This window comes from Hippichthys cyanospilos, chromosome 7 (genome assembly GCF_059441005.1).
Source record: "Hippichthys cyanospilos isolate Australia breed blue-spotted pipefish chromosome 7, RoL_Hcya_1.0, whole genome shotgun sequence".
Taxonomy (NCBI): domain Eukaryota; kingdom Metazoa; phylum Chordata; class Actinopteri; order Syngnathiformes; family Syngnathidae; genus Hippichthys; species Hippichthys cyanospilos.
In genome coordinates, this window is record NC_142375.1 from 11,608,192 (window position 1) to 11,633,886 (window position 25,695).

A 25,695-nucleotide genomic window follows, 5' to 3' on the forward strand; every position below is an offset into this window, starting at 1 on the left:
GTATTAGAAACAAAAACATTTCCTTCGATGTGAATGGTTGGTTGTGTCTGTGTGCCCTGCATTTGGCTGGCAACCAGTTCTGGGTGTCCCCCGCCGGCTGCCCAAAGTCGGCTGAGATATGCATCAGCAAGCCTTCGACCCTTGTGAGGACAAGCGGCTCTAGAAAATGGATGGATGGATATCGGTTTCATTTCAGTCAACCTGCAGTGGCTTGACGGCATCAAGAGGAGTTAAAAGCGCAAAAAGGGGGCCTTCATCTGTCCATGAAGCCACTCAGTGCAACTTATTTACAGTGCATTTACAAGCTGAGCGAGGGCTGTAAAATGTCGGATTTACGAGCGCCTTTTTAATTAGAAATACTGTCTTCTAGAGTCGGCCTGATGAATTGTACATTCAATTTATTGATGGCAGAGGATGCTGCTGTTCCTGGGTATCGGCAGGCAGCCTTAACATCCTTATTAACATCTTTTGTTCGAACAAAAGGAATATGTGTGACCATTCATGAATTTAAAGAAAAGTTCATTTCATGTGTTTAGTTTTTTGTTCAAGGTTATTAGAATTTTTATAACTGAGTTAAAGACAGGTTTCATAGGTTATATGCACAGCATTTGACAACTTATACTTTGAATTACTGAAATGTTTTCAAATTTCTAGCTTAACGTTAATAATATTAATGCAATACCACAGATAGTGCCAATCAAAACTGAGTATTTGTGAAAATATTTTATTGTGGCTTGTTATTAGGTATTATGGTGGTGTCCTAATATTGAGTATGAGTGGGTTTGCATCGGCGCATGGCTTAATGAACTTCCTGTTCAGTGCGTCACCCCTAATGTTTCCCTTCCTGGCTCTCACATGAGTCGGCATGCTTCTTTTGAAATCTAATTCTGAGATACAAATGCTTCATCTCACCAAGACAATGAAGCAGAGAAAGAACAACAGGAAAGGGGACATATCTGTCGTCATGTTGGGATATGAGGCATGTGCTTCCTGTTCGGCATGCACAAGCATGAGAACTTTATTTGATACTTTATCAGTCAGAACCCACTTTTTGACACCATCCGTTTTTTTCAGTAAGTATGAGAATTCTCATGAGTCCAAATCTGACCTTGATAGACACAGATGACTAATACATAAATTGATGCCATTTAAACATATTCCCCTTGTGATTCAAAATGCAACAGGTAACACCTGTTATAAAAAATATCATCTTCTACACAAATGTCCTTAATACTGCATATAATAATCTAAATCCAAAATGTATATACAAAGTAGTTAGTGTGGCCTTCAGTTTACCATACAACTGAAATAGCCCCTGACAATCAAAAGACAAAAGAAATTCTGCCACGAGATGATGTTCAGTTTTTTTTTTTTACTAACACTGACAGCAAGATATTAATTAACAATTAGTTTATTATTGTGGTTTGTAGTGTCGCTCCGCTTCATACCGAGAAGGCTTTCTAATTAGGCTAATGTTTTGGTCGGTGAGTGCACTGTATATTAGCATTTATATTCCATTATAATTCAAAGGCCAGCTCTATCAGCCCTTACATTCAGTTTATTGGATCACTCTCACAGACATGTAAATGCTTTTTTGCTCCCCCGCCATCAGTCCCCATTAATGCAAGCTTATTGTTCAAGAATATGACCTTTGCCTTGAGTAGAGAGGCCTTTGTCCTAAAACAATGGGGTCCATATTGAAAACCCTGCCAGTCAATGCGGTCCCTCCAGCTGCTAGAGGAATGGTTCAGATTGTGCAGGGTCCAAGTTGAAGGCTTGGAGGAAAGAACTGAAGTCAGTGTATGCGTGTGTGCATATATTTGTGTGTGTGTGTGTGTGTGTGTGTGTGTGTGTGTGTGTGTGTGTGTGTGTGCGCATGTGCCTGGGTGTATGTGTCTGTTTTTTTTTTTTTCTCTGTATTGTTTGTTTCTGTAAGATGCAAGTCTGTTCTCAAGAATCACCAGATGGGCTAGCACAATTAAAATCAGCTGTCTTCCCTAGTGTGCACATATGCATGCACACACAATAACACACACACATGCACATGCACACACACACAAACACACAGGCACGCACACACACGCGGCTATGCACACAAACACTTAGAGAGCAGGACACAAAGCAGATGTCTCTGAAAAACGAAACCTGATAGACACGGTGATGTGGTGGAAACTTGGGAGTGAGAGTGTCCCAAGATGAACAGAAGTCAGTCAATCAATCAGTCAATCAATAGATGCTTGTCTGCCTCTCTATTCAAAGCTAGGAAGTAATTGTTATTTACAGTACCATAGTTTTCAGACTATTAGCGGCATCATATTATTCAGCGAAATATCACTCAACGGGTCTATTTTACTACACTTTCATACATAACCATCGGTTTTAAAGTGTATTGTTTTTGTGAAGCATTGTAAACAAAATATTTGTACTGTATTGTACTATTTGTTTATCTGATAGATTTAGTGCTCTTATGATAGGTTCTTCCTGCATTATGATAGGTGACTCCTGCATTAGGCTTGTTTGGCTGCATTTCCCATTTCTTGACACAAAAATAGAGAGTACGTAGTTCTATTTCTGCTAAAAGATGGATTGTTGCTTGCGACTTTTTGTGCCTTTTTTTGTGACAGCTGGCTAATTATGGAAATATTTCACCTAGGGAATGGTGGAATGGAATGGAGGGAATGGAATTAAAGTGCCTTACCCCCTTTGAGAAAGATTATTTCCAATTCTGTATTTCCTGTAAAAAAAAAAAAAAAGTTTTCCAAGTCATTGGATTTCGTACCTACGGCGGTCGGCCAAAAAAAGTCGATGGTGGATGTTTGTGAGAATTTATTGAACTAAGTAGAATTTGATGCTACATTGTCAAAAAAATTAACAAGGTATTGGCTGTTCTGTGATCTATCAGACTGGGTATCTGAGTCCTCCATCTCTACATTAGGCCTCTTTGGACTTGTATTGACCTGCAGTAACATATCAGCTCACAGGAAATGAGCTTGGGACTGAAAGGTCATGCTTTGGAATCTGACTACTACAGTGGCTGTGAAAATCTTGGCACTTGAAATCCCTCAACAACTACCATCAGGGCTTTGACCTCTTAGCACTTAACCTTTACTTGTTCCAGCTGAACATCTCAGTGGCCAGCAGTGCGAGGGAGCGATGGCTTTGCTGAGCAGCGCCCAGGTGAAATTGTGTTCTGTGTGCAAAACCGTCCAACCTTTTCCTTCCTCTCAAGCTCCCTCTTCCCCCAACCATTCATTCAACATTTTTTTTTTCCTCTTGGTCAATGAGCCAGCTTAAATGGGGCTCATGACTTGGCAGCATGCAATCATGTGCTCTTTTGGCTTTTGAGTCCACCTTTGAAAAAACAATAACTAAGAACTAGAGTGGAACCTCTTTGTCTTTCAATTTCAATGTTTCATTGTTTCACCGCTCAAGCAAACAACAGCCTCCCTGTGGAGTTTACGCTTACCAGGACTAAACAATACAGAGCATCATTAGAATGTTTTACAATGTTTTGTACTATTACAATACAAGGAACCAACCTCTAAATTCAGATTAGCTCTTTCCAAAAGCCTATATTGTCAAGGAAATGTGATTATAAAAACCAAAACTTCAATTGAAAGCTTAGTCGTACATGACGTCACACAGGACGCAATGTCATTTAATGAGATTAATCTTGTAACCGGGCGGCTCAATGGCCAAGTGAACAGCACAGCCGCCTCACTGTTTAAGGAACCCGAGTTCAAATCCACCTCGCTCCAGCCTTTCTGTGTGGAGTTTGCATGTTCTTCCCGAGCTCGCGCAGCTTCTCTCCAGGCACTCCAAAAACATGCATTGTAAGTGTATTGGACATACTAAATTGTCCTTAGTTGTGATTGGGTGCGTGAAAGGTTGTTGGTCTCTGTGTGCCCTGTAATTGGCTGGCAACCTGTTCAGGGTTTCCCCGCTTCAGCAAGCCTGCGATCCTTGTTAGGATAAGTGGCTCTAGAAAATGGATGGCTAGAAACCTTGGAATCAGGTTCATTGTCTATGCCAGGGGTGGCCAAGTTCGGTCCTCAAGAGCCACAATCCAGCCTGTTTTCATTGTGTCTCTTCAACTAACACACCTGATTCAAAGGATTAGCTCATCAGCATGCTTTGCACAATCCTGATAACGACGCTGATTTGACTCAGGTGTGTTGGTTGAAGAGATACATTGAAAACAGTCTGGATTGTGGCTCTTGAGGACCGAACTTGGCCACCCCTGGTCTATGCGGATGAGGGCCTCCAATTTTTTTCAGATTCAGAAAGTTCATTGGTATGGAAAATGTTTGTCTTAAAATTGTGTCGATAGTATACACAATGTTTTAAAGGTCAAGTCCAAAATTTGTTTTGACAAAAGACTAAACAAGGTATTCAAAGAAATATTGTGATTTTGAAATATTCGCCAAGCAGAAAGATTCTCCCGTTTTTAATCTGTATATGAGGGCCGCCATTTAGATGAAAACAATTTACATAAACATAATGAACTTAATTCATATTCCACAACCACAACACTTAAAAGAATACTGTTTTTAGACTAGTGGAGCATTTAGAACATATTAACACAAATCTGACTTCTCCTTGGCTGGCAGACCAAACTGTGTTGATTCCTAGAAGCTTTGTTCACTGCTCATGTATGATCCTTGACTGCATCTTCTGACTATCCTGTTGACTGTACCAAAGATACCAAGCAGTCCCAGGTGGACCCTTAATTTCCCTCCAAGGATTATGACAATGCACTGGTGTAGCACACACACACATACACTTATGAACATGAATGTGATGTGACCTGAGTGCATCGTGTACATCGTGCTCCATCACCTGTATACACACACACACACACACACACACACACACACAATTGACAACAGGGAAAAAGCCTTCAGAGATAGCTTTTGTCAACAACTTTGAAAAGAAGCTTCTATTTAGCATCACTGTATTCCTTATAGGCTACGCCATCTTATTTGTGAAGTGGCTGTGCAGGACAAAACAAGTAATGCCAGCTTGTCATGATATACTTTTCTGCTGTTTCTCCTTTTGTGTTGCCCCACTTTTGTGTTGGGTTCTGATGTTCATTGTGTCATGGGCTAGGATTCCAAAATAAAATCTACTATAAATCATAAAAAGGCTGCAAAAGTCAGTGCTTTTATTTGATGTCTCATGATAAAATCTTTATGTTATGCACTTGGCACAAACCTCAACCATTTGTGACTCTCAAGTCCATTCAGTCACAGAAACTTGAATCTGTTCAGAACTTGTTCTGACTGGCAATCAGTGTTGAAGGCCTCAAGCGGCCTCCTGCATAAAAGATGTGAAGAGTGGGCAATGAAAGTTTGATCACAAATTCCTTGCACAATGAAACATTAATAAACATACAGTAGAGGGCCAGATTCACTGAAGTACCACATAGCTTTTGCATGGTGCTAACCGGTAAAAATGCAGCAAATAGGGAGTGTCATATTCACTAAGCATGCGCAGATGGTAAAATGCGTCAGTAACTGAGATGCCAAGCAGAATGCAGCCTGCAGCACTGTTGGTATTTGCACTGAGGTAATTAAGGTTTTGTCCATTCGAGAAATTGCCCAACTTTTTACAAATGAGCATCCAATCATATTTTGGTTATGCTTGTTTTATGTAAAACAAGCTTATATCTTCCGGCACGCCATGTCGGCAGCCATGTTTGCTATTTCTTCGCTCCTGAGGGTGAATCTGTGAAATAGAGTCTTTGAAAGGCAAGTCTTGCATTTGCCCACATAGGATTTTAGTCTATGAAAACGCTATAATGCCACAATGCAAGGCGTATAAGTGCCCCAATAATGATGAAAAACAAAGACAAGCAATTCTTTTATGAGCCTAAACCAATTAATTCAGAATGTAAATTGATCACAGATAGGTGGCTGCATAACATGGGTATGGGACACTGTGAAAATGTTCCGTTTTGGCAGAAATTCAGTAATTTGACCGTTTTCTTGAATCGTGCTACATAGAGAATCTACACACAAAAAAAAAAAAAATACTGGTATATGGGCTCAAATTTGATGCAGTGTGCCGAAAATATTTCAGCATCGACCCCAAAATCCACAGAGCAAACATTGAAATCACAAAATTCACAAAATAAGAAAAAGGTATGCCACTGGACTGACAACTACGCCAATCCAGTATGCAAAAAATAAAAGTAAAATTTAAAAAATGGGCAGTGCAATAATAGGATTATTGAGTTGGCAGTTTTAAACAGTTGAATTGAGTGAAAGAGGCTTTTCCTAGTAGCCATTGTTCTGCAATGGTGTTGGCCCAAAACAAAACTTTTTCTTTGCGTTTTGTGATGATGAAGGGGAAACAGGTGCAACCTGCACTCAAGCTGTCATATTTAGCGACATGTTTGAGGTGGTATGTCATCAGAACATTATCCTCTGTTAATAGGTCATTAAGATGGCGTTCACTGTGGGAAGAAATGAAGTCTAAATGAAGTCGAAAGAAAAATGAACATGTTTATTATTACATGCACATGCCAAATGATCTCCTTTTGTTTCAAAATGCAAAGGGAAGTATTAACTGGCATCTTTGTCATCTTATTCCTCCTATCTGTCAGCTTTTCTACCTTATTTTTTAATGAGCGTGTCAAAGCCTATTTGAAGCATTACAATCGATGTTCATCAAAGAAAGGAAATTGTTGCGTGCGTATGTGTATGTGCGATGAGGGAACACACATGCATGTCGCATGTGAAAAATAAAACATCCAATGACAATAAATAATCTCCTTTGTAGGAGGGAAATGCTCTGTCGTAACAGTTGTCCTCCATCTGCTACTTTGAATGAATGTATTTTCAATGCTGGATGCACCTTTGCTGATTGGAATATATCAGCACACGAGGGATACGAGACTGCAATAGGATCCAGACCTCTCCCAGGCATGATTTGAATATGAAATGATTCAATTATTGATTTCGGTTATTTGGGTCTTACGCCCCAAGGTGATATTGCAGCAGTGCAATCACCACGCTGACATTTAGCGTCCGTGTTTACCTTTACTGTCTCCGCTGATTGCTTCCAAATCGCTCGGTATCGTATGTCCTGCCGGAGCTCATTGTATCATCATTTTTGTGCTATTTAGAGAAAAGTGATGGATGCAGCTTATCAAAAATGCAACAGTTTGTGCACTCGGTGCTCGTGCGGAAAATAATAACAAGCCCCCGCAATCGTGGAAGCGTGATTGATACAAGAATGCCTTTGAACACTATTGAAAGTTGCTATCTAAAACAGGAAGTTGGACATATGTCTTCTGGCATAGGAAAATGGTTTGCACTAGCTCTCGCCTTGACAGTGATGGAGACGTGAACTCCGATCCCGGGATATGCCTGCAAGCTGTGCTCTTAAGCTCAGTTTCAGCTCTGCAGGGACAATAAATGCCTGGATTTTTTATCAGATAATATTCCAGGTACACTTCTGAATAACTGCCGCTGTGTCGCCTCAGTCCCCGCGTACTTTGAAGAAAATCGCTTCTTTGCTTTCCATTCGTTTGCGCGGATAGACGTTGAAATGGTAATATCTGACAAACGTGTTTGCTGACGAATATTCCCAATATCGCTGCGGACATCTGTCATGAGACATTTTTTGCACACGGTTGCGCTGAGCTGCTCGGCTGTCAAAGTGACTCCAAAAGAGGTAGTTTTAATGTCACTCCACTAAATAGAAATATGTTTTTCTGGAACCCGCTGGTGAATTTCTTACTTGTGAGTCAAGTCGACAATGTCAAAAATGAAAGCCGTTCTCCTAGGTGGATTCTTCCATATTTCTGATGCCATTTTCTCAGCAGTTAGACAATCAAACGTTAAGTGGATGTTTTATACAAGCGTGGTGTTCATGCATTATTGAATTACGAACAGGGCCCGGTCTGGAAAGGGCCTTTTTGAATAAATGTTTCAATACCCAGCAGTTCCCAGCAGTTCTGCTCTGTAATGCAAGTGGCAAGGGATGGGCTGCAACATCTCAAGCTAAAATTATTTTGTTTCTTAAATGAATCAGCTTAATCCGCATCCACGCTATTATAATCCAAAAGTGCTGATTCTGAGCAAATATGCCATACCATTTCTGGGAAAGTTAAACCTTGCTACTTTATCGAGGTCATCTAAATCTTTAGAAGTTTCATGAAAAGTGAGAACAATAGATATAAGGCGCCTGAGGATAGCGGACAATTTTAATCTTCTTTGCGAACCATCAGAAACAGCTTGGATGAAAAGATGGAAAAGACAGGAGGCGGCAGGATGACAAAAAAGGCAGAAAGTAAGGAGGGAGATTAAGGTTACGATAAGAACAAGCAAGTGTTTGGTGCTTGGTTTTAGATGTGCACGCTATTAAAATTGCAACCTTTTGATTTCGTATTTAAAACTAAACAAAGCTTATTTGGATGTGGTGGTGTGCAATTGAACAGTAATAAAACTTTCAAGAATGGATAATGATGTATTTAAATGCGCTGTTCAGAAAAAAAAAAGATTTTCAATGATATGGAGAAGGAAATCTATTAGTGATCATGGTAATGAATTAAAACAAAAATGCTAAACGGGTAAACCAAGACAACCAAAGCCTTGGCTTTTCCTGGGGGTTTCAATCTAGGACAAATACGTCATTTCCTGCCTGTTTGTGTGCCTGCACTTCAGTGCTGCATCACTCACTGCTGAGGTGGCAGTTCGTCCTACTGTACAAGTACCCCCCCCCCCCCACCTACACACACAAACACACACATCTACACTCGCACAAACTTTGCCTTAACGTGCCTGTGGCTTTAAGGCAATGCTTTGATGGATGCACTGTGACAGGACTGGGTTTGGAGCCCAGCGACAGGGGAAGAGACGGGCACGAGCAAGTGTGTGATGGAGAATGCAGATGAATCAAAAGGAAGAAAACAATGGCTGTGGCAGTGGAATCAACATCACTGTATCTGTAGTTGACATAATTGATCTTCTCAGAGGCAGTTTTGTAAACCATTAACTGTCCCCTAACGCAAACGAAGGACTATGTGAATGGATGTGTGTGGCAACTGAGAAGGAATTTAGCTCAATTATTTTTACACAAGCAAAACCAACAAGTGGAGAGAGGGAGGCTTTTTTTTTTCTCCTTGTCTTCTCAAAGGCAAAGACTTTATTGAATCTGTCTTACACTTCAGTCCCAGCGAATTAATATTTTAGAGCACGTATCTGAACATCAGCAAAGACAAAGCTAACAGTTAATCAATGAATAATCTGCAGTCTAATCCTTAATGAAAATATTATTAACTGAAACCAGATTGAGCGGTAAAAATGATCTGCTTTTCAATAAATTCAAAATAATAATCTTAAAATATATGACTAGTCACAATTTTAATCTAAGTGTAATATATATATATATATATATATATATATATATATATATATATATATATATATATATATATATATATATATATATATATATATATATATATATATATGTATATATATATATATGATCTGCCTGTGTTTATCCACCACGTTTGAGGTCCACATGGGGTGTTTGGATGAGGTTTGAAACTGACAGATGAGAGGATGATTTATGTTTGTCTTTATTTTTTTCTCTTAAATCCTAATCAGTTGAAATTAGTGACAATAAATGTTCATATCTTCTTAGATGTGGCAAAATGAGGTTTTAGAGTTTGTAGAGAAACTTTGGATGCCGTGTTAAATGCACAAAATATGACAGGATTGAAAGTTTTGAACCGTTGCGCCAAGATTCCTTGGTTGATTCCATCTGTTTACGTTTGAACCCATGCTTTTTATATATTATTTATGTTTTTTGATAAATGGTCAAATAGGAAATTGTACCGTATTGTTGCAGCCAAGCTTTAGCATTTCTTTATATTTCATGGTGATGATCAAATGCAAATTCAAACAATCAATAAGCACTGGCACAAAATCAACATGTACTCCATTAATATGGTAGATTCAGCTGTGTCCAGAGTATTGCAATGGCCGTATAGCGTTAGGAAGAACAAGCTGTAAAGGAAGTCTTATTGCTGTGCTGTGTTATTCTTCCATGAAGTATGAAAAAATACATGGGCTATCTTGTATTGCTTTAAAAAATACAAACACAAAATGTTGCCTTATGTATAAAATTTCCACTCGAATATACGTTTTCCCACGTCTAATGAGATCATTTACAACAGCAAAATCAAGAAAGCTATCCTTATAAAGACATGGTCAATGTAGATTGCTAATGTTAGTAATATCATTGTTTTTTCCATTCTTATACATTATTGCAGAAGGTTTATGTGTGAACATGCAGGTATACTAAATGTGGCCTGGTCTTAAGGTGTTTTGTCCAATTATGGGAGCATACAGAATGGTGTTTGGATGATTTACATCGCTTTGGGCACTCCCTCTCTCCTTAACTCCCTCCACCCGACCAGTCCCAATCCTTCTGTCACTGTTTTATCCCACACTTCCATCTAAATTTTCCTCAGCCTATTTCCTTCTTGACCTCTGTATCTCCTTCATCTCTCTCTCTCTTGCTCTCATACTGTATTCTTTATCTTGGACCCTTATCTTCCTTACTCCCTTCTTCCAAGCTGTCTGGTCTCATGGGGGAAGGAGGACGCGTGCAGTTGATTAGACGAGAGCATCAGAAAGTTCACGTTGGATCAGAATGTACTGTAGTGTTTAGCCGCCAGGCGATGAGGGATCCAAACGACGGAGCATATACATGAGGTCGTCGATGGTGGATTTTCAGGGTGGTTTTGGGCACATCCGATTTCTGGGCTCATCCTCAGAGCAGTTGGGGGCAGCCATGCGGAAACAGCAGTGGCCCGGTCAAAGCCGAAACCCTCCCAGATGCAATTTTCCGACGGGCAGAGAATGTCTGACATGGAGGGATATGAGGGGTAGCTGAGCCCATAGCTTTGAACTACTCTGGATGGGAACATCATTTTTAAAGGGGCAGATCTTTAACTAGAAATTGCCGTTTCCTCCTAATTGGTTATGAATGCCGAGAGATTATGTTGCAAAGTCCAAAAGTCAAATATAAAGGCAGAAATAAATTAATGACTAATCATTTACTTAATTTGCCGCAGAACATCACAGAAACATTGGATTCTTATGGAAAGGTTTCATAAAAGGGTTTTGGTGGGTGCTTATTACGTTTTTAGGACATTTTCTGATCGCTGAGTACAATTAAACGACCGGTATAATAGTATTTTAAACACTCCACGGTTACCGTAAATGATGAAATCCCACCTCTGGCACATTGGCTTTTTTGGTAGTAACAAGAAGACAAAAGTCTCGTTGACTGAAACGATGCCTCTCATAATGTGGCTGCCGCACCATCTTCGTGACGCCGTTCTAAATTCGACTGACCACGAAACAGTAACAAAGGAAAAAATGATTGTCTTTGTATAGCATGAAAGTGCTTTGTAAATTCATCCAATGCAAATGGATCATTTCTATACAACAAAGCAAAGGTGTACATACAGCAATGGCTTCTCCATCGGGTGTAATTATGGGATATATACCTACTTTCTTTTTAAATGTTATGACAAATCACTTTTGCATTGGCATAAGTTGCTCCATGCAGTCCTCTGTGAAATGGTGACAATCACAAACTAAGCCTGGTTGTCTGGCTCCCAAATACACATTTTTGCCAATCTTACATGTTGAGTAAAATAAATAAATAGAAACTTTGTTTACTTGGCTGGCAATTTGGAAATGTCTTCTCCCCATACTCGGGTGAAATCAAACCTGCAGTAGGGGGCGGTGTAAAGGTGGTATTAGGGACTTCCTAGGCCTTCATGGCTGGTCCCACGGCATTATACTCTTTGCAGGCTATTTTAATCTGCTCGGGGCGAGCTGGTGCTAAAAGCACAGAATAAGCAGGGCATTCTTAGAAATGCATCAATGAGGGAAAATAACACTTTTTAAGATGATAAAATGGTTAAAAACTCCAAAAAGTTCGATTTGCATGATAGAGTCCCTTTAAAGACCGGTTTTCTTTAACATACAATAACTGATGCACTTTTAACCTTTATTTTCTGTTGCACTGGAGACTAGCCCAAGTTCTGGCTGCAACCTTTAGTTTTGATACAGTTTGTGATGGATTGGTGATTGGCTGTTTGTTCGTTTTTTTTTTTAATCTGGATTGTCCTTAAAACTCTGATTGTGGAAAGTCTAGAAACCAGTATTCGGGAAATAGAGGGTCTGCAAAAATTCCGTCTGGAAGGACAAAAATTTGGTGGGAATGGTATTTCTTGATACCATTATATTGCAGCAAAGTTGTACACTGATATTTCAGAACCTAAAATTGATTTTTTATTTATTTTTTGGTTGAAACTTGGGAGGGAATATATTATTATTCAGAATAACTGACCAGGTTTTTAAATGGTTAGAATCGTTCAAAGGCCTATCCTGCTTGCAATCACTCAGCATTTACTGCAGGGGATGTTGTATCATATATAAGGTAAAGCTTATTACCCAAATGTAAATTTAATAAGAATTATTTGAATGGTTTGAAAGGACAATATGTAAGCTTTAGAATGTTTTTCATTAAAAATGAATAAAATAAAGTCTTATACATTTGAAAAATTGCAAATAAATGTGTTTTTCATGACCAAAATTATGTTTTAAATATAATCATAGGACTAGTTATTGTTAAATTATATTACATGGGGGTGGCACTCCTCCAGGGGCTGATATGTCTGTTACAGCTACGGACAATGGTACATGCAGCACCTCCTGCTGTGCGCAATGAAAAAACATCAAAATCTTACACATCGTCTCTTTAAACAGTTTTGAATAAATTTTTATCTCTTGGCAACACACAATATAAACATTGAACTGCCTCTTTTATGCTGACCTTCTCTGTCAAACTCAAATATGACAGGTAACAAAATATATGAAACTATTTAAATAAAAAAATGGCATAACACATCAAAAAATAAGACAAAACAATGGAGATGGAATTACAAAATGAATACCAGGCTACATTTGACTCGTCAGACGTTGCCTCAGAGGACTTTAAAGTGATCACAGCATGTCAGACTGATGTAGGGGTGACCTATTGCTCTAAGGCTACACACTCCGGCATTCTGCACTTCTTTGCTGGGAAGTCACACAAAAGATTTACAAGGCACACTGTATGTTATAAATTGCAAGCCAGGCCAAATGTCTTGGGGGCACCATGACAATAGAGCACATTCCTGCAGTGAGGCAGCCCCCTCACCCGTCTAATCGTGTGATTGTGTGCTGCGTTGTAGCATGGTAAGCAACTCGTGGGTGTAGCCATACTGCAGCAAGCTGCATCAGGCCAGTGTGTACAATGGATCATCTTCGGTGATAGTAGTCACTGCTGGATTTGTTCAGATAATGGGAGTTGGGGTGGGTGAATGGATAAAGGGTAGCTGTGGAACTGGTAATAATCAGATTCAGGGGCAATACTGATACAACTTTTAGTGTTACCACATTTTTTATCATCATTAAAACAACATACAAAACAGCATACTGTATTTAGTCCACAGTTAGAATGACTGTATATTAAAGTTGAATGCATTTTTACATTTTGGTTTCCAGTGGCACAAATCAACAACACATCACACCAGCCTAAAGATTACACTGGTTACAGTGGTTCACTCACGAAATTCCAACCTATCATAAAGGAACTCTAGGTTAACAACGCTTTCGTTCGTCCTCACCGCTCTCCTTCTGCCTCACTTGCGTGTGAGCTTCTCAGACAATGCTCCAAGTACTGTCAACAGCTTGAACAAGACTGGCCGGGCAATTAATCAATCAGCTCACGGGCACTATTACAAGACACATGATTGGCTCACGGTGCGAACTGGATCATTGGGGTCAGGGGTGGATCACACCTCTTGGATAGGATCGCATTACAACTCACAATCCTCATCTGACACTGTTTTCACAGAATGAAATTTATAATTTCAGCCAATTTATATACTACACAAAATAAAGAGCTGAATGAAAAATTGTGACATGCATTCCTAAATAACATAGCCTACTTGACATACAAGCCTTAATGATATCTTGTGACGCAAATGGTGAAATCTTGGAACAAAAGCTCAATTAAGTGCATTCCTTAAAAACATTTTGTGATGCAAATGATGACATCTTCTGACATGTGTGCTTTATGACACAAAGGACAATTTAGATTGTATAATATATCTACCTTAGGTATATCCTCCTACCATGCATGTTTTTGAAATGTGGAACCCATGCAGGCATGTGTGGAACATGCAAATTCCACACAGGAATGCCTAAGGCAAACTCATAACCTCTGGACTGTGAGGTAGCAAACCCAAAGCCCTCCACCGTGCCATTCTAATTAATCCACTGGGGGGGGGACATGTTAAGAGAATTACAATGTATTCAGTTTCAACAATTTCTCCCTTAATTATTATTGTTGAATATAGTAGCCCTGTATTTACTCTGTATCGGATCAATACCAAAATTTGCAGTATCGCTCACCGATAACAAGGAGTTCCCAGTTGTTTGTTGGACAAAAACGAAAAAGAACAATACTGTGACTTGTTACCAATTAGAATTTAAAATCGTTTTAAGGGGCATTTCCTTGACAACAGCCGTCACAGGCGATGACAGGATACATACATGTTGAGGCCATCACGTCAAGACATACTTGTCATCGGGAGCTGGCAGGTTGCGCTGTCTATGCGTGCCTGAAGTCACTCTTAGGGGCCCCTCGCTGTTCATCATTATCTTCAGCTTCATAAGCAAAGGGCAATTACCATGGGAGGGGAGGGGGTCTCCATTCAAAACCACTCATGGTGGTTCAAATGTGTGCATGGTGTATTTACCCAGTATCCATCCGTTGCACATCACTGTGCATGCTTGTTTGCAAGTGCTCGTCTCGCTCATTACAGGCCATTACAGGCAACGCGATGAACACCCACCCACCCACCCACCCACCCTTCCTGAATTGTCTTTTTAGCTACCTGTGTGAGTGTGTGAGTCACTCTAATCAAATTTCTGCCTGTCTACCAGTCTGGCGCTGATGATAATGTGCTTCACTGCCCTCTCACTCGGTGTCACCCACACAACCTCATTACGCACACACAGGAAGGGTCCGTGGTGGTTTAACCCACCCTAGCAAGCCAACTGGAGGTAATTTACCATAGCTTGGCAGACACATGCCATTTTACTGAACACAGCGCACGTCCCCCTGAGCTTTACTCCGCTCAGACTTTTCACTCCAATGGAGCACAAAAGAGTAAGAGTCTCAAGGAAGACAGGAAGTGGTGAAAGAGCAATAAAAAAAGGCACAGGTTCTAAAGCGCCCCCTTGCAGAGGTGCAAGACATGCTCTTGAAGTAAATACACCCATCCAGACAATTATTAATGCAAATTAATTGGTGTAGAAGTGCATCTATCATTCAACCATTCGATTGTCTTTAACTTAATATTTTGTAAATACTGTATACGTATAATTGGAACAGGATTTTTTTCTCTGATTGTTATGAACCCCTATTTCAATTTAAGTATGGACATGAGTTGCCCGCAGGAGTGCTAAAATTTTATCTGTGTTTAGCTGCCCTCAAACAGTAAACTAGATGGACTCAACAGTGCCTCCCTTGGATGTAGCCAAATAGTGCACTCTATTGTTCTTAAAATGCTGCTGTAAAATATGATTAATCAACAATCAATTGCACAAAATCAAGGAAATTCTTGACAATCAATTCATTTGTCATAATCAAAATCGTTCTGAGGTTTGTTTCAACGATTGTATTTTTTTTCCTGTCATATGGTGCCATAATCTTAATATTATTGAGATATTTTTGAATAAAGAAAACTAGGGTCAAGAACTTTCAATTTAAAGGGGTTCAAACTTTTTGGGGCTTTTAATCATATCCCAATGTTGATTTCTGCCCCTAAACATTCCCAAAGTGTTATTTTCCTTCATTGATGCATTTCTAAGCATTGGTGCATGTCTAAGCATTCCTTGCTTATTCTGCACTCACACTGGTCTCGCTAATGTCTTGAAGCATGAAAATGGCATTTGACGAGAGGAGCAATTGGTACCTCCCCATACGCCTCCCTGTACCGTCCGTGCAAGAGAAAATACACACCGACCTTATCCTCATCTTTAAGTCTCGTTTTCTCCCTGCAAACAAGGCATTTTACTACCTGGTTAGAAATACCGGTATCATAAAACTCATAATTAATAAGAAATGAAATTGCCAGTGTTCCAAATGTAATGTATATACTCATATTACACTGTGGAATGTATAAAATAACATGTTATAGGGCCTTTAATATGTCTTTGGAACTGATCTTAATTTCTGTTGCAAAAGCAGAGCATGAAATACGGGTTTTACAGATGAATCCAAAATGATTAATATTGTTTCTGTAATTTTATTTATGCATTTTAATTACAATAAGCAATTTATAATATATAGTATATAGGATTTTAAGCATATGCTTCTTGAGTGTGTGGTTTGCTAAATATGCACATGCTTGTAATTCACAACTTACTTGCACCATTTGATTGAATTTTAATTAGGAAAACTTGCAAATACAATGAACTTGAAAATGATGGCATTTTTTGAATCTTTATTCAACCACTGTACAGACACACATACACAGACATATGACCACACAATATTTTTCCAGGGCATGGATGCAGACTACCATAGCAAGCACAGTGTAGGCACACACGAGAATCTCTGCCTCAAGGCTGAGGTGAAAGACTGGGTGTATGAGGGGGGAGGTCGGGTATCTGGTCTCCTAGTGATAAGCATGTGTGTAAATGTGTGTTGCAGACTGTGTGTGTATGTGACATCTGTTGACAAGGTAGCCTAGTCCGGTCAGCACTCATTAGTGGAAAAGAGAATCCCCGAATGAGGAGTGCTACGACAGACAGGACTCTCTCGTTAGGGGATATTGCACACGCACACGCGCATTCACAGACACACACTCACTGCTAGGGTCAGATGGCCTTGTTGCGCAGAATCTGCACAACATCAATTAGTTCATAGATGTTCACAATCTATTCCGTCGCTGTTGCGGCCCTGGCAACAGTCTGCAACATGTTATTATTGAGGGCTACAACATACAGGACATAAATAATAATTCTCTAAAGCATGCAATTTGTTGGGGATTGGCTCATGCGTTATAAATTCAGACACATTGTTTTAGTCATTTCGACTTACTTTACACAATGCATTGAACAGATGTGTTAAAATGAAGCAGAAATACATCAGGCCTCCAAAGCTAAACACAATCCATTCCGTGACGCTGGTTGACTTGATCAAGCTCCAAAGCCATTTTTCCTCGACTGTAGGTAATATGAAGTGAATATTTTGGTTCCAGGCTTCATAAATATTGTATTAGCACAACGGGCAATGTTTTAAGCATTTTAACATTCTTGTCTGTCATACAAGTATCAAAAGAAGTTACCGGAAATCACAGCACTTCGCAGTATTCGAAGAGATGAAACATTCAGATTGAAACCTACAACTGCATTTTTTTTTTGTCTATTTATTTCAGGTTTTAACTTATTTCTCAACTTTATTTCAAGGTTAAAATATTTCTGTCCAAAAATAGCTAAAAATGAATTTTTGCCCAAAAGACGGGTATCTGTTTTAATTTCACACACGCACACAGGAGAAAAAGAGGGGTGTCACTTGGAACGTAACTATAATTGTAAAGCATTTCAGCCAGTGAAGAAAAGAGAGCATTTCTAGACTTTCACTTCTTTCCTAGGATTACGGCATGTAAAAAAAAGACGTACGAAGGCAGGAGAACAGCAGCATTTATGCCAATGGCATGTTACGAAGGACAACTAAAACATAAAAGACCAAATAATACATGGACATCAAGGCAATGGCCACAGTATGCTTTCATTTTGAAGTTGGCCTTCGCAGCGTTTTTTTGCAACCAGCTCCCTTTACCCCTTGGAAATTAATTTTTAGTGTCAACAAATCACATCCCGACCAACATCGGTCAACACATCACCAATAACAAAAAAAAACAAAACACTTTCAAGCACTGATATAGGATGCTAACAAAAAATGGAGCACATTACAATTAGTCCTATTCAAACACGTTAAAAAATTGAAAAAAAAAATAACATTCATAGCCATAGTATTAAATTGTATTTCTCTTTCGTAAGTTATTTACAGACCTATTATAAGACACTGCTTGTGATGTTATAGTGGGTTTCTGAAGTCGATTGAGTGCCACGAGGCGATGTATGAAAAACCTTGTTTATTCATGTGTTTGGTGTTTTGATTTTTCGGCAAACGTTTCTCATTTTTTATTTTAGGTTTCGGCCAAACATTTTCATTTCAGGGCATCCCTAAATATAAGAAAGTAGTTAAGGGTTATACACCTCAGGTATTATATCAATTTAACACAGAGTAGGTTCAGATGTTTGCCAATCTTTATGACTGAGAGTGTAAACACATCACATATGTTCTGCTGATTAGCACCATTACCGCCTATTTACCTCATCATATGCTAGCCGATCAACACATAGGATGAAGAACTGATGAAAACACATCATCGCTCAGAGCCATTTATGATCAAATTTGGACAATGCTTCTATAAAATAATTAGACCGGCATATGCAAGAACGTGCCTGTTATGAATTATGAACTTGAATGATTTAATGTCGGATTAGCTTCAGGCTGTCACACAACTGCTTCTGCGTGCAAAGTCAAGCGTGAACATGGTGGAAGCGAGAGGGTTAATTAACCGATGGGGGAGATGGTGGTTGCGCAGCATACGGGGTGATAGAATAGCTTTTGAATTATGGAAAAGTGGAATGCTGCGGCTGGTGGCGTCCGGCCATATGTCAGCGTATACCGCCTGTGTCTAACCGAGGGACAGCTGGTCAGATTGCTCATGTTCAAGCGAGTTAGGGAGCAATCAATCAAAATGGAGCAGCTTGTTGAGTTGTTTAAATGGGTCTAGAATTCTGCCTGTCTATTGTTAGTGCCATTAGGGATTTGTCAGGTACTGAAGATATGAAATGAGCTCCCAAAAGAAACATCACCTTGAGCATGTCAGAGAACCGCTGAGGTCATGCGCAAGATGATTTAACATTAAAGCCTCAGTTGATGAGTAGTTACTTGAATACACGCGCGATTCTCAAGCTTCATCTGCTTTGTACTGACAAAAGCATTCAAGAAAAAGGTTGCTATAGTTTCCCTTCCTCCCTCTTAGCTGTTGGCAATCCTTTAAGAAGTTGTAGAACGGACGTTTATAGATTTACATCAATATTTCAGAGACTCTATTTTGAGCTAACCCTTTCAGTGCATACCAATGTGTCTGCAGTAACTCAATTTCAAGTGTGACTCAAAACGCAGAAAATGTACACGTCACTGTTGTGTCTTTTTTGTTCTATGATTATCTTTAAAATTGCTCCCATTAGTGTGACCGCGTAGGCAGATTAATGTATTTTAAAATAATAGTTGTCTCTGTAGTTCTTTAATAGGGCGGCTTGGTGGAAGTGTGGTGAATGAGTCTCCTTCATAGTTCAGAGTCCCATGGTCGAATCCAGCTCGCCACAACCTTGCTGTGTGCACTCTCCCCGAGCCCGTGTAGGTTCTCTCCAGGCACTCCGGCTTCCTCGCATACTCCAAAAACATTTATGATAGCTGTATTGGACACTCAAAATTGTCCTTAGGTGTGATTGGGTGCGTGAATGGTTGTTCGTCTCCGTGTGCCCTGTTGTTGGCTATCCAGGGTGTCCCATGCCAATTGTCTGAAGATTGCTGGGATAGGCACCATCAAGCCAGTGTATTGATGAGGTAGTAGAAGTGGATACAGAAAATAGTTCACTTGCAAATATCTTCAAATGTGTTTCCAAAAGTCACAATAATAATAATAATAATAATAATAATAATAATAATAATAATAATAATAATGATAATAATAATGTCACTGTTTATTGAGTTGTGCATGGGCATCCTCCTTAAGGAAAAATAAACCAAATATAAATAAAAACAACAGCCATAATAATCAAATCATTCACCTCATTCACACACACACACACACACACACACACACACACACACACACAGTTTTTAGCATTAAGGATACAAAGACAAATGCACTTGCAGATATATTTAAATATACTATTTGCAAGTACTTTTGAACATACTTGCAAACGTATTTACTAGTATGTTCAAACAAATTTGCATATATGTTTGAACATATTGGCAATTACGCTCAGGCATTGGCAAATGGTACTTTCAAGTGATTTGAACATATTTTCTTTTGCATTTGAAAATATTCAAACATAGTTGTTAAATGAATTGACACATACAGGCATATGCATTTACTTCACAAATTGGCAGTTCCACACTTCCATGCATTGAGTACAAGAAGTTATTTTATACAAAATTAATAGTTATTTTTTATTTTTTATCAGACATAATCATTAAATTAAGGAAGTTGATATTGTTTTTCAAAACCAAAATTTATTTTTACACCTTGTATTATGGCCCAATAGAGTACATGCACAATATATAGCTTCCTGATTTTTATAGATGTACAGTAATCTGCAACAGGTCAAGCATTTGCACAGCTGTTAGGTGCTAATTCTTATTTATTACCATAATTTGACGTGAATTTCCCATTGCTCGGATTTATTTGTACCTCTTAGAAAGCCCAGTGTCAATAAAAACCCAGATGACTGCGCACACTGCTTGCATGGTACAGTATATGGCGAGTGTGAGCGTTCCCAGTGAACCACAATCTCAAGTGTGCACATGTCTCTCTGCACTGTCTCCAGCTTGAAGCTTTTTGTCATTGTGGCTGCTCAGTGGATACATTATGCATATACTGCATGTCTCCGGTGCTTACAGAAGGTCAGCGTGTCAGCTTGACAGTTTAAATATATGAAATAGAAACTTGCTATTCACATAATAGTTGCAGCAGAAGCAATGCAGCTATTTGCCTACACAGCATGACAAGATGGAGTTGCACTCTGTCTCTTAGTCTGTGCCGGGCCCCAAACTGTATGGTCACCCTGATCAATAGTCTCTGTTACACATGATATATTTCCCATGGCTGCCCCTTGCTGCTTTGCTCCATCTGTTCCATCCGCCTGCCCGTGCCCCTCTCAGCTTCCCTGTGAGAGCTTTAAGGCATTTGAGCTGTTGTTACTGGTGAAACACTCACACAAATGGTCTCATTTTTTAATTGGACATAACCTGGAATTTCCTCACCGGAACGAGAGATCAATAAGGTTGCACACAGAGAAAAATGTTGCATTGGCGGTTTGCTGAGTTTGCCGTACAAATCCACGGACCTTGTAATCATTTTAGAATACAACGGATGAAATTTTGTTTCCCGTTATTGCTTAAAAAAAATCACTTCCACTATCCTCTTATTAATTGCTTATCCTTGTTTGACTGCGGAATGCACAATTAGACCCAAGCATCAATACATTTCATACTTTTAAGCTAACTAGAAATACCTTTTGATATGGGTCCTAGTTGAGATTTAGACACAGTTATTCTCTACACGAAGCAACATTTAACTTGCTTTACAGGCGCAAAGATTTTTTTCTTTTCCTGGTAGATAGATTTGTATCTCGGTATGCACACTTTCTCGTTAGTGCCTCCAACTTTGAGATCATTGATTTCAAATATGACTATTGAAGCTGTAAGAACAATGCAAGATCATTTCTGCTTGCAAAGATTTGGAAATTGATGAAGGGTGTATAAATACAATTTCTTGTACCAGATTGTGATGGGTAATTTTGATTAATTCATGGATTTTTGTGCTTTTAAACGGCTCCACTCTCACTGTCGATGATCATCATATTTCACACCATTATTAGATTATAAAGCAGCAAACTTGGAGTCGAAATGTGAACACAGTATGCGGTAGAGACTGTTTAGTGTTTGAATGTTTGTACAGTTCAGTACAAAAATATGGTGTTTTCTAATCTGATGCATTATTTAAAAAAAAAAGGCTTTTACCATTCCCAACTGGATTTTGTGGATTTAGAATGTGTAGAAAGTAATGAATTCATTAGAAGTCTTCAATGACTGCAATTACTTGGATCTAGATTTAATTCCTTGTCTTGGGGCCTCTTTTTATTTATGTATGTATTTATTTATTATTTTTTCCGTAGTTCTACGCAGTTGCAAAGTACAACCATGGTCATAAACATGCTCTGTGCTCTATGTTATTTTTCAGGTCAGTGTGCCAGTAAGGTGTGAGAAACAGGAAGTACATCCTACTCTACTTCCAGGCCAACCAAACGTCATGTGGACCAGATGCCTCCTCTTCCTCTTAACCTTGTTTGCTCCCATTGCCATCGGTAAGAATACAAGCAATCTTCACAAAGTCCTATCATTCGGGTACTTTTAATGTAAAAAATGCATTGGTTAACGGCTAACACACACAACCGCCAATGTCAAAGCAAAAACATTATTTGCAATAATATGTTCTACAGTTTGTGTCCGCACAATTCTAAACATAGTATTCTGACAGATATTGTGTTAGATGAAACATAATTAAGCAAATGAATCTTTCAAATTTTGTTCTTCTTGGGGCATTGCCATATTGTTCTATACCCTCTACTGTCCACTGACACTGATGTCAAAATGCCCTTGGATTTGCACTGACAATGTTCACATGACCAAACCTAAAAAAGTAGGAAACTGTGATGTTTGCAAAGTGAGCCGGAGGGCACTTTGACATCAAATTTAGTCAAGAGTAGAGGGCAGTACAGAACAAAATGGCAATGCAATGATTTGGATGAAAACGAATGAGTGTCTTCTTCGCTTTTTATTCCACAAATGCCTATTAATATGAATGCACTGTTTACAATAGTGAGAGCGTATTGAACACATAATTGCAAGGAAAATGATTGCCTTAAAGCAGGGAAGGCCATGTCCGGTCCTTGAGAGCCACGATCCACTTACAGAAGTGACACTCCTGTTTATGTTTATCTTTGTAGCCTCGGGCTAATTTTCATACAGCCTGTTCAATAAAATAAAAATTAACCCTTCAGAAAACTGAAAAAAAAGAGGACATATTAATTTGTATTACAAATGTTGCAAAAATATCATCTAGTCTAAAACTATTGTTTCATCACATCTAGGGAGTCATCTCATCTCATGGGATTTATGTCTCGTCCCATTTCTAATAAGTAGCAATATAGTCACATTAACAAAAAAATAGTAGAAGTAAAATAGTAGAAGTAAAATGCGACTGAGGTTGTACGATTTCTGATTTCCATAATTTAAACTGTCATCATGTATGAGCATGCAAAACGTGAGGAGCAAAATGTACAACTAACAGTTTGTGGCGGGACAAATGCTCAAACTCAAATTTGTTGCTATTTCAAAAACCATGAATTAAGCATACCTGTACAACCTATTGTAAATTATTTATTCAACATATTCAACTTTCCCACCATAAAATCTTTAGGGACTAAATATAATTTTTAACTACCGTACACGGTAAAAAAAATACTTTTGTTTACTGCTTGTCCCATCTGATTTTTGGTGAGGGATCGGTTATGCCTTTGACTAATTGTCGATCAATTGTCGATTGCATCAACATCCACACTCAAATTCACAATAATCCTTCAGTTAACTAAAATCACATGCAAACTCCACAAAGAACCACCAAAAACATTCATCACTGTTAATAACAGGCAAAATCAATCAAATGTAGACTTATTTTAAGGTGTTGTGAAAATTAGCCTAAGTGTGAAAGAGGAGATGGGGAGGATGCAAGTTGCTTCGTGGGTACAGTGGACTAAAACGCTTGTTCCGAGTTATCGCTATTGTACTGGACATAAAGGTTATTTTCAAATAGCCACCCACATGAATAATTTGCATTGCAGAGCAAGTGGACTTTGTGTTGGTTTATTTTTTCTTATTATTATTTATTCTCTTAGTTATGTGGTTTTTGCAAATCTCAGAGAAATTCTCTGCCTCGAGATATGCATGACATTGTGTAAGTCAATAGTTTGAACTCATGATGTATGTCGTTAGAGGCATTTTGAGTTCCCACTGCAATAATGGACACATTTTTGCAAAAAAATACAATTTAGTGTGTTGGAGAATTTGCAATATGTGTCACTTTGCATCTCTTTAAGGGCAGTCTTCTTTTTTTTTTTTTTAAGCAAGTGCACAGATGCCCCAATCTTTAGTCTGTCTGTTTTCCCCTGTTGCTGCTTCACTTTGAAGTCTGCTAGAGGGAGCTCTGGCCCTCTTGGACTTAATCCCATTAATGGCTTCTGTCAATCACCCCGTTGTGAGGAAAAGCTGCTGCAGATGTGCTCACACACATCCCCGGGTCACTAGTGTGTGCACCTTCACATGCATACTGACAGTGCAAACACGGATGCTCTTAAAATGTGGAAAATGGTAGCCGTACATAAAACCCCTCTTTAGAATTACTCGGTGCACCCACGGCTACAAAGGCATACAGAATGTTTAGCTTTAACACCACTAGATGAGTTTCAGTCAAAGGTATTTGCATCAATGTCTAAAGAATACAGTAAGTCGACATATGCAAATGGCGCTGTTGATACTTAGGCGGGATTAGTTGAAACAAAAAACGTTTAGCTTGAGGACACACAGCAACACGCACTGCAGCTCCTCCACAGAGCCATGGCTTGTCATTAGGCCAAGGGATCCATTCATTATGGGGAAACATTCTTCTTCAGCATTACCCATGTAGATCACTACAGTCTTCCTCCTGGTTCTACTGGAGCATGACTACTATAATTATACAAAGAAGAATCGCAAGGAACCATTCAGACCATGCCATCTATTCGTTTTGCACAATTTATCCTGTTATGGGTCATGGGAAGGTGTAGCCTATTCTAGATGATACCTTGAATTGGTTGTCAATCAACCACAGTGTCCTCATAATCCAAATATGTGAATTACTTACAATGCAATGTTATTTCTCAAATGTACCATTAATAAAATTGGAAGGAAAAACATTTCCAGGGCGGCACGATAGATGACTGATTAACACGTCTGTCTCATAGTTCTGAGGTCCCGGGTTCAATTCCACCTTCCCCGGACTTTTCTGTGTGGAGTTGGCATGTTCTCCCTGTGCTCACCTTGGTTTACTCTGGTCTCTACCACGTTACAATTACTTGCATGCATAAGTTAAAAGAATATTAACACAGATGTACTGTAAATAAAAGTTAAACATGACTGAGTCCAGCATTAAATATACTGTACTACATAAAGTAAAAAAAAAAAAAAAAGTACACTGTACTGAGTTTAAATATATGTATATATATATATATATATATATATATATATATATATATATATATATATATATATATATATATATATATATATATATTTTTTTTTTTTTTGTGGAATCTAGTGTTTTTGTCAATGTTTGCTTTTCATCTGTACAACTAGAGACAGCCCTTGTCACATTAATGGGACTCATACCACACTTCATTGGGACAAAAAAATAATTGATTAATTCACAGCAATTCTTAGGGGATGAGGATCGAGCACTTCCACGAATGGAGAAAAAACCTTGTTCAGAATGACCTATACTACTGTAAACCCGAAATATGCTATAGACCTTGATTCAGAAACACTCAAAAATTATTTTAGTCACATTTTCAATTCATTTGACAAAAATGCACGGATATTTTGATTGACAAAAAAGCCTCAGAAATGTGCATGTATGCGCTCTCT

The 25,695-nt window shown here is 38.8% G+C and overlaps 1 protein-coding gene across 1 annotated transcript in view; it reads left to right on the forward strand.

Moving 5' to 3' along the window:
• The window catches only part of adgrl3.1 (adhesion G protein-coupled receptor L3.1), a 168,895-nt gene that overhangs the window by 25,551 nt on the left and 117,649 nt on the right, over positions 1-25,695 (forward strand). The window contains exon 3 of the mRNA XM_088419286.1: positions 22,199-22,322. Coding sequence (XP_088275412.1) covers positions 22,268-22,322 — 55 coding nt within the window. The 5' untranslated portion in view covers positions 22,199-22,267. The remainder of the gene's footprint in view (positions 1-22,198; positions 22,323-25,695) is intronic.